This window comes from Heterodontus francisci, chromosome 4 (assembly GCF_036365525.1).
Source record: "Heterodontus francisci isolate sHetFra1 chromosome 4, sHetFra1.hap1, whole genome shotgun sequence".
NCBI lineage: Eukaryota > Metazoa > Chordata > Chondrichthyes > Heterodontiformes > Heterodontidae > Heterodontus > Heterodontus francisci.
Window position 1 is genome coordinate 41,787,300 of NC_090374.1, and position 17,763 is coordinate 41,805,062.

The 17,763-nt window shown below is 40.0% G+C and overlaps 1 protein-coding gene across 1 annotated transcript in view; it reads right to left on the minus strand.

Annotated features, from left to right (window-relative positions):
* pdlim3b (PDZ and LIM domain 3b) overlaps positions 1–17,763 on the minus strand; it is a 92,067-nt gene that overhangs the window by 38,572 nt on the left and 35,732 nt on the right. Inside the window, exons 2-3 of the mRNA XM_068028788.1 lie at positions 8,945–9,096; positions 8,573–8,657 (exon numbers count right to left, since the gene is read on the minus strand). Of these exons, the coding sequence (XP_067884889.1) occupies positions 8,573–8,657; positions 8,945–9,096 (237 nt within the window). The remainder of the gene's footprint in view (positions 1–8,572; positions 8,658–8,944; positions 9,097–17,763) is intronic.

Sequence of the window (17,763 nt, forward strand, 5' to 3'; positions counted from 1 at the left end):
CTGGATTGGAGAATTTTAGTTATGAGGAAAAAGATTGGATAGGATAGGGTTGTTTTCTTTGGAACAGAGGAGACCTAATCGAAGTGTATAACATTATGAGCGGTCTGGATAGAGGGGATAGGAAGGTCCTATTCCCCTTGGTTGAAGGGTCCATAACCAGGGGGCATAGATTTAGGGTTAGAGGTAGGAGGTTTAGAGGGGATTCAAGGGGAAATCTTTTCACTCAGAGGGTGGTGGGGATCTGTAATTCACTACCTGAGAGGATGGTGGAGGCAGAAACTCCCATAATATTTTCAAAGGTTTTGGATATGCACTTGAAGTGCCGTAATCTACAAGGCTACGGACCAAGAGCCGGAAAGTGGGATTAGACTGGATGGCACCTTGTCGGACGGCATGGACACAATGAGCCGAATGTCCTCCTTCCATGCTGTAAACTTCTAGAATTCTAGGATTCTCTGATTCCATGAGGAGATATGATTGAAGATTTTAAATAAGATGTGGGGAATAGATTTTGGGTGGATAGATCATTTGTGATTGAAAGGGATTGAGAACTAGAGGGCATAAGTATTAAATATGAAAGCAAAGAGTTAAGTTACATGCCAGTGTTTCGTCTGACATACAGTGTAAGATAAGTATGAGTTTCCTGTCGTCATTCAAAAGAGAGCTGAATATCTTGAATTATAGAAGATAGCTGTAGGGTTGTGCCGGGATTAGTGGTACTCATGAGCTATTGCAATCTCTTGGACCTCATCTGATTAACTTCTGCCATCAAAAAAGAATTTCTAAAGATTTTTTTTTAAATTGTCTTCAGGTTTGTTACCTACTGGGGGAGGAGACACCATGGCCGGAATTTTAGCCTCGTTGCTCGGGAGCCATTCACCGACCGAAAAGTCGGTGGCGATCCCGCCTCCACCTGGCCTGGGGATCCAGTCCACATTTTACGGTCCCCAGGCCCTTAATTGGTCTGAGGCTGGACTTTCACCTCATTGAGGCAGGAAGTCCCGCCTAATGGAGCTGCCAGCCAATCAACGGGCCAGCATCTCTTAGTCCCAGCAGCACCACCGGGGCTGGTGGCCACTGCTGGGACTGCAACCCAGCTTCGAGAAGAAGAGGAAGGATGGCCCGGTGAAAAGGTACATTTTTAGGGCCTTGCTAGAGGTGATTGGTCGGAACCAGCGAGGCAACGGTGGACGATTGGGGGCATGGGGGCGTGTTGGGCTTTGGTGGTGGTTGGGGCATCAGGGGCACCCCTTTGTTGGGCACAAGGTGCCTGATCAGGAGGGGACTCCCCCCACTAAGACGGTCAGAAAGCTGGCAACTTTTAACAGGTGGCTTTTCTCAGACCTGGGCTGCCTGCTTGCCAATGGTAAAATCCCCGTAGTGGCGGGGTGGTGGTGGTGACTTAAGGGCCTTGATTGGCCTGGGGCGGGTTGGCCATTTTTTGTCACCGCCCCGCATAAAATGGCGGTGGAGGTGGGAGAAGCTCGGGAAGGGCCCGAGGGGGGGTGGGTAAAATTCCGGCCAATATCTGGATGGTGGTTTCATGGCCGCATATCATCTTGGCCCATCCTTTTTCGTAAACCTTACTGGGCGCTGTACTGAAGAGGCCCTGTATGATAATTCAGTTCCATCGAAGACTATGATGACTCACTGGCATTTGTGTTCCACCTCATCTTCCCAGGCTTGGTGACCAGGCATTTCTGGCTGTTTTAAATTGTGTGCCTACTTCCTCTGAGATCTTAAAGAAGGACTTAGAACTCTGTTCTTTTCTCTTCATGGGACATATTCCAAAGCAACTTTATGACTAATTAGCTGAATTTTCCTTCATACTTGCAATTTCATGTGCTTCAGTGTCTCATAATTGCAGTTCACAGCTGATGTAGAGGATTAGTGCAGCTCCCTTTCTATTGGTTGGCTAGCTGTGTGGGAGAAAAATCCCACTGTTTGCACATAGACCGAAAACAAAAACACTGTGCAAACCGGCATTAGTAAATTCTGCCAAAACGCTTTAGTTCCCCACAGTTAATCCTCAAACAGCACACCAACAGCAATCTCTAGGCTTTACGATGAATATAATGTTGCATAAGGGAACCTTAATCACTGGGTTTAAAGTTACTTATTCATCCCGTTTTATTGTTCAGTAATCAAGATAATAGAGCTGTTGTCAGCGAATGTATGTAGGCTTTTTGAAGTTGCAGTAATGCTATTTAAGCTTATTCAAAACTTCACAGCAAGATTAAAACTAGAAACCAAACAATCATTTCTTTTACAACCATTAACTTTTTAACATTGTTTCTGATTAATAATATTTTTGTAAGCACAAAACAATGCGACAAACAAAGCAAATAGTTCCTCCAGCTCTTGCATTTGCACCAAATCAGGAGCTTAGAAATTACTGTTGGTGATTTTAGCAGATGAACATTTAATGTGTTCATGTGATACTCCTACATCTGTTTTTTAATGACAAATAATGCTTCTGTTAAAATAGTGGACAGAGGAATGTCGCAAGAAGATGCAAAAGCTTTGATCTGCTAAGATCACCGACGGTAATTCCTAGCTTACAAGATACAGTCTCAACAGTAGATTACTTCCCACCTATCCTTGTAGTGCCCTGGAAATAAATTTCCCTCCATCAGTCAGAATTATAGACTAACTGTAGAAAATAAAAACTCCTTGGTTCTCCACACCATCTACTTTAAGGTAAATTGTATAGCAGAGACTGAGTGTACAGTGCGTAGGTTGGTATGTTAGTTATATTATTAGGGATCACTGACCTCTGCTGTCCACCCTTCCAATCACACAGCCAAAATCCACGCGGTAGGTTTTCACTTTGTGCAATAGTGTATATCAAATCGGCAGCCTGTTTTAAATCACTCCTCATTTTATTTCCACTGAAGTCAGCAGAAATAGAAATTGGGCAAGATATAAATGGGCTATAGATTCACTATCACCTGTTTTACACTATTGTATATAGTCAAAATCTAACCACAGAGGCCAGCGACTTAGAACGTATGATTCTATTATTATGCTATTAAATAAGTCCAATCTGGTGTAGGGGCTGTAAAGAATTAAAACTGGTTGCGTTGCACAACAGTTCGATGTTGCCTGTATTAGTATTATGGCATCCCAAACACAAAGGCACTACTTATAGAAGAGACCATCATAACAGAGCTGGAAACCCAAAGTAAAGATTTGAAAATAATTTTCTGCTTTAAAGTATTTATTGTTTTCTCAATCCCACTGACATCCTTGGTTGAGGGTGAATACAGGGTGATCAGCTCCCAGATCTTTACCAAGGCTTTTTTTGGTTGGGGAGGGGGGCCTTCAGGTTCGACCCAGAGTTACACTCCCTCATTACCACTTGGCGCCTTCCAGTAACAACACTTCTGAACATGTCAGCTTGCCATGCAAAAATCGCATCCTATTTCACAGTGGATTTGGAACGGGGAGGTGGTGGCTGGGTTTGGGGGGAATAAGGGTGAAGATGGAGAGGTAGGGAAAGGGCAGGTTGCGTTGCATAGAGTTGTAATCAATTAAATTTATAGCGATACACTTTGTGTCCAATCAGAAAGTCCCAAGGTTCGCTAGATTGTTTCCTGGGATGAGAAGGTTGTCCTATGATGAGAGGCTGAGTAGATTGGGCCTATAGTTTAGAAGAATGAGAGTTTAGTAGAATGAGAGGTGATCTCATTGAAACACAAGATTCTGAAGGGGCTTGACAGGGTAGACACTGAGAGGTTTTTTCCCCTGGCTGGGGTATCTAGAACACGAGGGCGCAGCCTCAGGATAAGAGGTTGAGGACTGAGTTAAGGAAAATTTTCTTCACTCAAAGGGTTATGAATCTTTGAAATTGTTTACCCCAGAGGGTTGTGGCTAAGTATATTTAAGGTTGAAATAGACAGGTTTTTGGTCTCTCAGGAATCAAGGGATATGGGGAGCAGGCTCGAGGGGCCATATGGTCTACTCCTGCTCCAATTTCTTATGTCCTTTAGGGAGAGCAGGTAGCTGGATGAGAGTTATAAACATATAAAAATGATTTCAGCAGTAGGGAAGAGCTGATCATGAGTAGCTGGTGAGTGTTTATTTTCTTCAGATCAAATCAGGGACAAGTCTTACATTTATTTCTGGCAAGTTTAGATAGTACTCTAATAAAAGAAGCATTTCAATTATTTTCCAGGGTTCTAGTGCTTAGTGCAAGTTAATGCATAGAAAAAGGAAACAAACTTATAACAAACTAAAAAGTAGATACAAATAATATAAATAATCCAGACTAAGATATGCAGAGCAGGTTGTGTGTCTGGACTACAGTATGTGGGAGCTTGTGAACAGTGAGACTGTCCAGAGTGAACACATCTGCAGTAGATGTCTCAGTCTCAGATCTCTCCAGCTCAGGGTCATTGAGCTGAAGCGCGGGTTGGAGACACTTTAACTCATAAGGGAGGTGGGGCCGCAGTATCTGGACAGTTGCTCCAGACTTTGGTCACAACTCATAGGTGCATGTTCATAATGGGATTGGTGTGACTGATAGTGTGCAGAGTAAGGGAAATCAGGTGAGATAGGGAATGAGGATCTGCAGAATCTGATCCTCTCCAACAGGTACAGTATACTTGCTGCTTGTGAGAATAAGGATAAAGAATGTCAGAAGGACAATCAGAATGCAGATCATGGCAACTTGGAGCAGAAAGATGTCCAAAGGGGGGGTTGAGGAGCAGAAGCATAATGTGGTAATTGTAGGGGATTCAATAATTAGGGGGACAGATAGCATCCTTTGTAAGCAGGATTGAGAGTCCCACATGCTATGTTGCCTGCCTGGTGCCAGGGTGAGGGACATCTTGAACCATCTGGAAAGGTTATTGGAGAGGGAGGGGGAGCATCATTGTGATCCATTTTGGGACCAACAACTTTGGGAAAAGTAGGCAAGAAATTGTGACAGGAATCATGAGCTAAATTAGAGAACAGGATCTCAATGGTTGCAATCTCTGGTTTATTATCCAAGAAATGTGCAAATTGGCATAGGGATAAGCAGATTAGGGTGATGAATGCATGGCTGAAGTAGTAGAATGGGAAAGTGGGGTTCCATTTCATGGGACACTGACACCAGTATTGGGACAGAAAGGAACAGTACCATTGAAGGCTGCCATCTGAACTCGGCTGGGGCCAGGGTCCTAGTGGAAAGCATAAATAAGGTGGTCACAAGGACTTTAAACTTGTAAATGGGTGACAGGGCTCAGGTGGAAAAGGTAGTATTTCCTACCTTTGTTTTCAAAATAGTTCATAAACAGCCGTAAGGGTACAGAGTAGAATAACAGTCAGAAATTGTGTTATAAGCACTGCAGGTATGGGGAAAACTAAAAGATGTACAGTAATTAAACCAAGAGAGAGAAATAAGAGATGGAAGAGTCAAACATTAGAGCAGAAGGACAGGTTCGGGTGTGTGTCCCAAATAAGCATTCTTTATACAAATGCAGAGAGTATAAAGAAAAAAATTTAATGAATTGCAGGTGTAAATTCAACTTGGGGGGGCGGGGGGGGGGGGGGGGGGTACGACAGCCATTACTGAGAAATGGTTACAAAATGGTCAGGACAGGGAACTAAATATACCAAGTTTACAAGCTTTACAGGAAACACAGGGAAAATTGTAGAGGGGCAGGAGTAGCATTAGTGATTAAGGATGAAATCACTTCAATAGTAAAAGAGGATATAACAAGAGGTAAGCAGGAAGTGGACATTTTATAGGTTGAATTAAGAAATAGAAATGGATTTAAAACTATAGTGGGAGTTGTGTATAGGCTCCCTGGTAGCAGCTCTGAAGTGCTAGATTGTATAAATGCAGAAATTAGACCAGCATGCAGTAAAGGCAGAGTGGTATTAATGGGCGATTTTAACTTTCATATAGATTGGGATAAGCAGACTATTAGATGCCAGAAAAGTAGTGAATTTCTTGAGTGTGTCCGGGATAGTTTCCTGTAGCAATATGTCCTCGAACCAACAAAGGTGCATATTAGATTTAGTAATAATTAATGAGCCAGATTTAGTTATCAGCCTAATGGTACGTGAACATTTATCTAATAGCGATCATAATATGATCAAGTTCAGCGTAATGTTTGAAAGGGAGAAACACAAAATAGCTAATAGGATTCTAGATTTCGGTAAGGCTGACTTCAATGGGATGAGACAGAGACTGTCCACAGTAAACTGGGAAAATCTGTTAATTGGTAAAATGACAGACGATCCATGGAAGGTGTTCAAAAGAATTTAATGTGATACAGAACCAGTTTATACCCCTCAAGGACAAGAGCTTTACTTGCCAAAAACGACAGTCATGGACAACTAAAGAGACTAAAAATCAGAAACTAAAAAAAGCATATGAAAATGCAAAATAAAAAGCATAGATCCTGATGACTAGGAAAAATACAAAGAACAACAAAGAGTGACAAAATAGATAGTAAGAGCTAAAAAAAAAAGGATTATGAAAAGAAACTTGTGAGGGATATCCTAGTCAGCACAGAAATATTTTACAATTATATTCGGAAAAAGAGGTTGGTCGGGAGCAATGTGTGCCACTTAAAAACTGATAATGGTGATATTGTCAATGAAAATAAAGCTATGACGGAGAAGCATTAGTATTTACAATAGAGGAAGAGGTCAGCATATTAGATATCCCAAGAAACTAATACTGAATCAGGAACAGAGATTCACCAAAATTAAAGTAAGCAAAATAACAATAATGAAGAAAATAATGGCACTAAAAAGTGACAAATCCCCAGGACCAGATGGTTTCCATCTCAGGATTGTAAAGGAAGTAGGTGAGAACATTACAGATGCCCTAACTATAATCTTCCAAAGTTCTCTTGACTTGAGAACTCTTCCTTTGGATTGGAAAATTGCATGTTACTCCGCTATTTAAGGAAGGAGAAAGAGGGAAACCAGGGAATTATGGACCAGTTAATCTAACATCTGTTGTCAGGAAATTACTAGAGTCTATAATTAAGGACAGGTGACTGAATGCCTTGAAAATTGTCAATTAATCAGAGAGAGCCAGCATGGATTTGTAAAAGGTAGGTCATGTCTGACAAACCTGACCACATTTTTTGAGGAAGTGACTGAAGTTGTGGACAGAGACTGTCTATTTATGTTATTTATATGGCTTCCAGAAGGCATTTGATAAAATCCCTCATAAGAGACTTCTAACTAAAGTTGAAGCTCATGGATTTGAAGGCAAATTATTGACCTGGTAAGGAAATCGGCTGAGCAACAGGAGAGTAGGGATAATGGACAAGCACTCTAATTGGCAGGATGTGACTAGTGGTATCCCACAAGAATCTGTGTTGGGGCCTCAACTATTCACTGTCATTATTAACAATTTAAATGATAGGATAAAAAGCCATATATCCAAATTTGCATTTATCCAAAGATAAATGGCATTGTAAGCAGTGTAGACGGAAACATAAAATTACAATGAGATATTGATAGGTTAAGTGAATGGGATCTAGAGGGATAGAATACAAGGGGGTAGAAGTCATACTTCAAGTATACAAAGCCCTGGTTAGACCACACCAGAAGTAGTCCGAGCAGTTCTGGGCAGCACACTTTAGGGAAGATATGTTGGCCTTAGAGGGAGTACAGCATAGATTTACCAGAATGATACCTGAACTCCAAGGTTAAATTACAAGGAGAGATTACAAAAACAAGAATTGTATTGCCTGGAGTTTGGAAGGTTAAGGCGTGATTTTTTTCGATGTTTTCAAGATATTAAGAGGAACAGATAGGGTGGATGGAGAGAAACTGTTTCTTCTGGCTGGGGAGTCTAGGACTAGGAGCCACAGTCTAAAAATTAGAGTCAGACCTTTCAGGAGTGAAATTAAGAAACATTTCTACAAACAAAAGGTGGTAGAAGTTTGGAACTCTTCTGCAAATGCCAATTGATGCTAGATCAATTGTTAATTTTAAAGCTAAGATTAATAGATTTTTGTTATCTAAACATATTAGAGAGATATGGAGCAAAAGTGGGTATATGGAGTTAGATCACAGAGCAGCTATGATCTAATTGAATGGTGGAACAGACTTGAGAGGCTAAATGTCCTACTCCTGTTCCTATGTTCCTAACATTGAAATAATGTTGTACAATTACTCATCAGTAATGCTTCGGCAATAAGACTAATAGTGTTGTCCTGGTTTCTGATATTAATGGCTAGCCTGTTTTCTCCTTTCTTCCTTATTTAATGAGCACTATTTCCTCCCAAATTTATTATCTAGCTAATAACCTTTTGTACTTAAAGATGTGTAAAATCTAAGACTCAGCAATTATTTATCTTTTGGTTTTATACTTAGTGCAGTATCTGTAAAGGGTTAATTTTTTTTAAATGTGTGAATTAGACATACAGTAAGAAATTGAAGTTTTTTGATCCTATGGCTTCCTTAGTGAGCATATCTTATTGCAATTAAGTAGGTACGTTGCAAATAATTATCAGTTTTAACATAGCTTTCTTACCACAATTATGCAATAGTATGTCTCATAATAATATACAGTTAAACAACAGAAATGTTTGAGCTTTCCTCCTGCATTAATTACCTGTGGTTCAGCTTCTAAATTAATCTTGAAAGGATTTGCTTTGCCATCTTCAGTGACTTGAGGAGACCAAAGCTTAGTTTCAGGCCTGGGATACAAGTAGACAAAACCTCAACATTTGCATTTTATTTTTCATAGTTCGATAGGTTAATGGCTTATTTGGCATCAATTACAAACTACTGAAGATATTTATATCAAATCATTTATTTAAAATGCACAGAGCTGCAAAAGCAAGAGGCGTTACGACACAAAATAACTACTTCTGCTAGAAGAGCGAGAAGTAATAAAGGAGTAATTCCAAATGGTAATTACACTGAACAGTTTTTTACTGTGCTCCTCCTCTCCTATGTAATATTGCACTACTGCTATACTAACCGGTCAATCTTGAGGCTTAACTGATTGGAGGCAGCCTTGATCCTATTCTGAGCATCAACATGTGTCATAGCGTCCGTACTTACTCCATCAATAGCCAGAATGATGTCACCGGGAGAGAGATTAGCTAAGGATGCCTTGCTTCCAGGTGTTACCTAAAGATTCAAACCAAAATTTTAGCATTAGTGGAAAATATAGGTTATGATTGTGAAGTTAAATGTACAAGAATTAATACCAGATAAATATTGGAAACAGGGTTATGAGCACATGACCCCTCAGTAGATCCATTGGTTAATAATGGAAGTAATAACGGAGCAGAAAAGTGCAACGTGCCAATAGTGGGATGACAGCCGCTTGAAAAGTCAGTTGTCTTATTTTTTCAAGGGAAGAACAGAGCATAGATGTAGTTTCTTTAAGTTACCTAAATCCCCAACGTGTTAGACCTAAGACATAATCATCACAAAGTTTTCCTTGCCTACTTTATCCACTTAGCCCTTCCTACATATTTGAAAAAAGGCAAATGCTGACAAATGACAAGTAGTAACATGAACTGTTATAAGGCTTTGTTGAAAATAATTCGGTTTTCCTGACAATAATAGTGCAGTGTTTTGTGGAAAACAATATTGTTCAATAACCATTAGTGCACTTATCCATTGGAGAACGTTGGTAGACAATTTAAAATAGAAACAGTTCTTAGTTTGTAATTAGTTCCGCTGCAATGGATCCGGCTATCCATTATAGCTTTCACATGATCATATTTAATCATGTAATATTGCTGCATTCAATAAAGTTTGTATTTACACGTGTATACACGCACACACAATAGGAATATATTGACTGTTTTCAGAAGGGAGGGGCTGAATTTTCAATTGGGGTCAGGAACAGGAAATGGGGGCTGGTTCCAGGTATGCTTTAAGCATGCCCATGGAGATTTTCAAATCCTCAGCCAATTAAAGGTCAGGGAGCAGGCTTGCCGTCCATTCAGGGACTGTGGGCAGGCTCCCGATGCTGGTGGGCCAATGGGAGGCCCTCCAGCACTCAGTGATTGGCAGCCCCACTGGCCAAAGTGGGAGCTGCCAATCTGAAGATGGAGAGAGAGAGAGGGAATAGGCCAGGTAAGTTTTTTTTTTGATTTTTAAAACTGCCACAGCTGTTTGGCCATGATCTTGAAGGGGAAACCCCTCCAGGGATGCCCAGCAGCTGCAGCTGTGGCCCAGTCGTTCAGGCTGATGTGGGCTGCCCGTATTGCTTTTTTGGAAATACCAATCAGTGTGGGAACAGTGCCTTAATAGGCCCCGTAATTAACATTAATTGGTTGCCCACCAAAATGGCTCGGGATTGGGATCGTGGTGACGAACCAGCATGGAGGTTGGCAGCGCCAACTTGCCCACCTAACCACCTCTGATCCGGACCCCGACCGCCTTTAAAATTCCAGCCTAGAGAGTGGGTCGCATATTGGGCTTCAGCGCTATGCTTTTATTTCAGGGGACCTGGATTTGAGGGCTGTTTGGGCTGATGGATGAACATCTCTATGTGGGCTATATGAGTTCTATGTGAAATAAGCTGATGAAATATCAACACAGTTCCAAATGGATATGATTCCACAGCATCAAACGCCACAAGACTGGTCATCTCCTTCAGAGGGACCATACATGTTGCTTCGGTAGGGAAAGAAAATAAAAACACACTGGTAAAAAAATAGAACAATATTCACTTGTGCTTTATTGAGTTTGGGGTCATTGGTTACCAAAAATTGAAAATAGTTCAATTTCCAACAGTGATGTCTCTGATCAGCAGAATAATTCAGAACCATCATTTTATACCATTTCACTTTCAACTGAGTTTTTCAAGGCATACTTTATCAATCCAGTTTTTAGTAAAAATGCATAATTATAAACATAACTTAATAGAACCACATAAAATACTGGTTAACAAAACTGAGGCTCATGGAATAGGAGGGTCAGTGGCAGCTTGGATATACAATTGACTTAAGGACAGAAAACAGCGAGTCACGGTAAATGGTTGCATTTCAAACAGGAGGATGGTAGACAGTGGTGTTTCCCAAGGGTCAGTGCTAGGACCACTGCTTTTTTTTGCTATATATAAATGACTTGGATCTTGGAATACAGAGTAGAATTTCAAATTTGCCAATGACACTAAACTTGGAGGTGCAGCAAACAGTCAGGATGATATGAACCGCCTGCAACAGGACAGAGATAGGCTAGCAGTTGGCAGATGGAATTTAATACAAGTGTGAGGTGATGCATTTTGGCAGAAGGGACAAGGAGAGGCAATATTTGATGACGCAGTTCTAAAGAATGTGCAGGAACAGAGGGACTTGGGGGTGCATGTGCATCAATCTTTGAAGGTGGCAGGACATATTGAGAGAGTGGTTAACAAAGAATATGGGATCTTGGGGTTCATAAGTAGAGGCATTGAGTACAAAAGCAGGGTAGTTATGCTGAACCTTTCTAAAACTCTGGTTAGGGCCCAACTGGAGTATTGCATCCAGTTCTGGTCACCACATTTCAGGAAGGATGTGAGGGTCCTTGAGAGGGAGCAGAGGTGATTTCCCAGAATGATTCCAGAGATGGGGGATTTCAGTTACACAGTTAGGTTGGAAAAGTTGGGATTGTTCTCCTTATAGCAAAGGAGATTGAGGAGAGTTTTGATAGATGGGTACATGATTGTGACAGGCTTAGATAAGTTAGACAAGGAAAGACTGTTTCCATTAACTAATGGTACAAGGACTAGGGGACACAGATTGAAGGTTTTGGGCAAAAGATGCAGGGCGAATATGTGGAAGAACTTTTTTGCACAGCAGGTGGAACTCGCTGCCCACAAGGGTGGTAGAAGCAGAGACAATCAATAATTTCAAAAGGAGATTGGATGGCCACTTGAAGTAAATAAACTTGCAGGGCTAAAGCGAACGAGTGGGGGTGTGGGACTGACTGGATTGCTCTGTGGAGACCCAGCATAGACTCCATGGGCTGAATGGTCTCCTTCTTTGCCGTAAGTGACTGTAAATGACTCTAAATGTGCAAAGTAGTTTCACTAGACAGGAAGCAAGAATTTTACATAAGGAAAGTTTTCTGAACCAAGGTAATTAAACTAGAATAACATTAGAATTCTGAAACAGTAACTGAAATAAACTGGACCATATTTATATCAGTAAGTCCTGAGCTCATGTATCATCCATCAACTCAATTTGAGGTTAGGACCTTTGATCAAAAAAAGATTTAAAGAAACAAGCATACATTCAGAAGTGTGTATTCAAAATTTTATTATATGATGATTCTAAAGAGAAAATCAGATATCGTCTCTTAAGAGATGCAAATCCGTATCGGTAGAAGCAGAAGTGGGTTTGAAAAGAGCAATAGAAGAATTCCAGGCATTCTATATTCAAGCCAATTTCAAAGCAACTAAAGGAACTCCATAATAAACTTCATAAAGATTAATGCAGTGATATCATGTTCTTTGCTGACCTAAAATTAGTTTGGCATGAGTCAGTAAACATTCCATGTCAGCATTGACTAATTTGAAGATTTATTGAAAGAACAAAGAAAGCAAGGCTTAGGTCCAGAGTAGCCATCACTAGGAACACCCCCTTCCCCTGTTCCCCACGCACACACCCCCACTATCCCCCCTCCCCCCCACCCCCGCACCCACCTCCATCATGCCAAACCAGAAGTGTCACATTTGCAATTGGTTAATTGTAGAAGGAGAGGATCTAAACAGTGCTGTGCAAAGGATTGGATAGATCCCATTTATAGATGTATGAAGTTCTGGATATTAATCACAGGCAGGATATTAATGCCCTTGATAGGGTGCAGAATGGAGCAAAAATATGATTTGGAACATAAGGAATTTATGATATGAGTAAAGTTTAAGGGTTTTACAAACATACGAATTAGGAGCAGGAGTAGGCCCCTCAGGATCTTATATGTTTCAATCAAGTCACCTCTTACTCTTCTAAATTCCAGCGGATACAAGCCTAGCCTGTCCAATCTTTCCTCATAAGATAGCCCACCCATTCCAGGTATTAGTCTAGTAAATAAGGAGACCAATACTGTACACAGTTCTCCATATGTGGTCTCACCAATGCCCTGTATAACTGAAGCATAACCTCCCTACTTTTGTATTCAATTCCTCTCGCGATAAACGATAATATTCTATTAGCTTTCCTAATTATGTGATATACCTACATACTAACCTTTTGCGATTCATGCACTAGGACATGCAGATCCCTCTGCATCTCAGAGCTCTGCAATCTCTCACCATTTAGATAATATGCTTCTTTGTTATTCTTCCTGCCAAAATGGACAACTTCACATTTTCCCACATTATACTCCATCTGCCAGATGTTTGCCCACTCACTCAACCTATCTGTATCCCTTTGTAGCCTCCTTATGTCCTCTTCACAACCTACTTTCCTACCTATCTTTGTGTCATCAGCAAATTTAGCAACCATACCTTCGGTCCCTTCATCTAAGTCATTTATATAAATTGTAAAAAGTTGAGGCCCCAGCATAGATCACTGAGGCACACCACCCATTACATCTTGCCAACTAGAAAATGATCCATTTATACCTACTCTCTGTTTCCTGTTAGCTAGACAATCTTCTATCCATGCCAATATGTTATCCCCTACACCATGAGCTTTTATTTTTTGCAATAACCTTTGATGTGGCATCTTATCAAATGCCTTCTGGAAATCTAAATACAATATATCCGCCGGTTTCCTTTCATCCAAGCACATGTAACTCCCTCAAAGAACTCCAATAAATTGGTTAAACATGATTTCCCTTTAACAAAATCATGTTGACTCTGCCTGATTACCTTGAATTTTTCTAAATGCCCTGCTAGAACGTCTTTAATAATAGCTTCTAACATTTTCCCTAAGACAGATGTTAAGCTAACTGGCCTGTAGTTTCCTGCTTTCTGTCTCCCTCCCTTTTTGAATAAAGGAGTTATATTCGTTATTTTCCAGTCTAGCGGAACCTTCCCTGAATCTAGGGAATTTTGGAATATTAAAACTAACGCATCAACTATCTCACTAGCCACTTCTTTTAACAACGTGGGATGAAGTCTATCAGGACCCGGGGATGTCAGCCTGGAGTTCCAACAATTTATTCAGTACCATAGCCCTGGTGATTGTAATTTTCTTGAGTTCCTCCCTCCCTTCCATTTCCTGACTAACAGCTAATTCTGGAATGTTACTTGTATCTTCCATAGTGAAGACCGATGCAAAATACCTGTTCAATTCATCTGCCATCTCCTTATTATCCATTATTAATTCCCCAGACTCACATTCTATAGGACCAATATTGACTTTGTTAACTCTTCTTTTTTAAATATCTCTAGAAACTCTTACTCTCTATTTTTATATTTCTAGCTAGCTTTCTCTTATACTCTAATTGTACCTTCCTTATCAATCTTTTACTCAATCTTTGCTGTTTTTTATATTCTGTCCAATCTGCTGACCTGCCACCCATCTTTGCACAATTATATGCTTTTTCTTTAAGTTTGATACTATCTTTAACTGTTTTAGTTAACCACGGATGGTGGGTCCCCCCCTTGGAATTTTTCTTTCTAGTTGAAATGTATCTATTCTGTGCATTCTGAAATATCCCCTGAAATGTTTGCCACTGCATCTCTATTGACCTATCCCTTAACCTAATTTGCCAGTTTACTTTAGCTAGCTCTGCTTGCATGCCCTCATAATTGCACTTATTTAAGTTTAAAATACTGGTCTTGGACCCACTCTTCTCTCCCTCAAACTGAATGTAAAATTCAATCCATATTATGATCGCTGCTACCTGGGGTTGCCTTAACTATGAAGTCATTCATTAATCCTATCTTGTTGCACAATACCAGGTCTAGTATAGCCTGCTCTCTGCTTGGCTCCAGTACATTCTGTTCCAAGAAATTATCCCAAAAACATTCTAAGTACCCCTCACCTAGACTGCCTCTGCCCATCTGATTTTTCCAGTCTATATGTAGGTTAAAATCCCCCATGATTATCGCCGTACCTTTCTGACAAGCTGCCATATTTCTTCCTTTATACCCTGTCCTACAGTGTGGTTAACATTAGGTGGCCTGTACACCACTCCACAAGTGACTTCTTGCCTTTATGATTTCTCAAGTCTACCCAAACTGCTTCTGCATCCTGGTTTCCTGAACTTAGGTCATCCCTCTCTATTGCGCTAATACCATCATTAATTAGCAGAGCCACCCGTCCACCTTTTCCTAGCTTCCTGTCCTTCCTAAATGCCATGTACCCTTCAATATTCAGGTCCCAATCCATGTCATCTTGCAGCCATGTCCTCTGTAATGACTATCAGATTGTACTTATTTATTTCTATTTGTGCACTCAGTTCATTGTTTTGCTTCGAATGCTATGTACATTCAGATACAGAGCCTTTAGTTTTGCCCTTTTATTATTTTTGTAACCTCTCGCCTTATCTGTTGATTTACTCTTATATTTGTATACTCTTTCCTTTCCTGTCATAGTCTGTTTATTTCCCACATTAATACCTCCTCTCTTGCCTTGTCTACTCCTTGATTTACCATATCTTCCTAAATTTTTGGCACGAATGATTCTGAAATGATTGAATTGCAGTTTTCAAGACTTTGAAGGAAATTAACAAAAATTGTACAAGGAGATTGGTGAAGGGTTCAAGTACCAGAGCATATTAGTTAAAATTAGGATTTAACGAAAAGAAAATTCTGGTGGAATTCATTTTTTTCTTACACACAGGGATTTGTGGGAACAGCTGAGATTGTGTACAATAGGCAATTACATGTATTTTTGGAGGGAAGAAGATTATTGGATATGGTGAGGGAAGGGGGTGGGGTGTTAGGTGAAGTATGCATACTAACCTAGAAAACTAGCAAAAGCTGACAGCTACAAAAAAAAAACTGGAATTTCTCTCAAAAACGTGACTGTCCAAAAACAGATCTGAATATATGCCATATGACATGTGAAGACAAGGAGTGAGACTGAAAGTGCAGTGCGACAGGAACTTGTCATACCCTAAGCTGCAGGCACACCCTTATGGCATTGCTCACTTTTACCGCAATACATGCATTACAGGTGTGGTAAAGTTAGAAATTGTTGAAGGGGATTGTGAGTGGTGAAGACATGAGATTTATCTTTGAAGGGGTCAGGTGGTACGTTCACCTGCCTGAAATTTCTGGCAACAAATGTGGTACATTTTGGAACCTACTGTATTTCAAATTTCTTTGTTTAAAAAAAAAATCACTCTAATACGAGTCCCTATTTTATTTCCAGATTCTGGCAACAAGTCACTAGAATGCCCAAATAAAGCCAGTTAACGCATTCATACCTTGGACCATCATTAAAAAAAATGTAGCTTCAACCAGCCTGGAAGAAATAACAACCTTTACACGAGACAATAGATGGCACATCCCAGAATGCTGTTGAGGAAAATGAAAAGGTTATTTTTAAATTTCATTGCAAGTGTTGTAAATAATGTATTTGGAGACTAAATAATTCTTCGACTCTCTGAATCATCAGATCATTTTTCATTTCTCTGTCTCAAGTTTGTGCGCAACAAATGGGAGAAAGTAAGGTCTGATTGATTGGTTCCAACTGATCTGATTTAGTGCTGCTCTTCAACCTATATGGTTCTGAGGATCAACAATCCCAATTCCCAACTGATCTGATTGTCCCACAGTCCATCTAATCTGATTGGTTGATATCGACTGTCTCCAATCTCAGTGAGGAGCCTGTTTTTCATTTGAAAATGGCTTAAAACATTGATGGTTGTCATAAATGGGAAATAATCTATCAAAAAGGGATAAATGGGCCATAATGATTTTTTTTCATTTCACAAAATAATCGTATATTCCAACCAAGAAAAACACATCAAAATGTATCATTCATCTTAAAAAAGGAACCATCTCCTTAACTCTGATTTAAAGAAAGCAAGTGACTCAGCCTCCTGAAACATTATATGGATATATTTGCAATACAGATCAGTGCACTGAAACCAATAATACTGCTGCTTATTCATGTCAATGGCATGAGAAGCTCCACTGCAATGAGACTTTCATAGTTTACTTCTTGTGTATACTTAGGCTTTTGGAAAGGTTATTCAGCAAAACAGGAATTTGTGTCCGCCAGCCAGCAGCATTAAAACTGCTGTTACCATAAACAGTTATGTACCAATTTAAAGATCATAACTTAAAATAGTACAGATTTGTACAGCGATTTCAATCATGCTAAGAAAATTTATTTAAAAAGAGCCTGCCAGGGCCGAATCAAGTTAATCTCTGAGTCAAGAGATTAAAACAGTGAGCAGAAATATTTAAACACTGTTGGCTCACTGCTTGTGAAAGACTGTGTGAATTAAAATATTTCAGACATCACCCCCTATTACATGTTTGTAAAACCCTACTTAAAATGGTGCTTTCCAAAGATTATTGAAGCAGTTTTTCTTTCTGTTTAATAAAAATAAACTATACCTTTTATGGAGCTCCACTGTCATTTAAATGGGGTATGATCTTGAGAGTAAAGGTTATTTTATATCGACACAGGCCTCCAAAAACAACAAAAACAAGTTGTATTTATATGGTACATATAATGTACTAAAACCTCCCAAGGCACTTCACAGGAATCTTATGAAGCAAAATTTGACAACGAACCAGATAAGGAGATATTAGGCAGGTGACCAAAAGCTTGGTCAAAGAGGTAGGTTTTAAGGAGTGTCTTAAAGGAGAAAGAGAGGTAGTAAGGCGGAGAGGCTTTGAGAGGGAATTCCAGAGTTTGGGGCCTTGGCAGCTGAAGGTATGGCTGC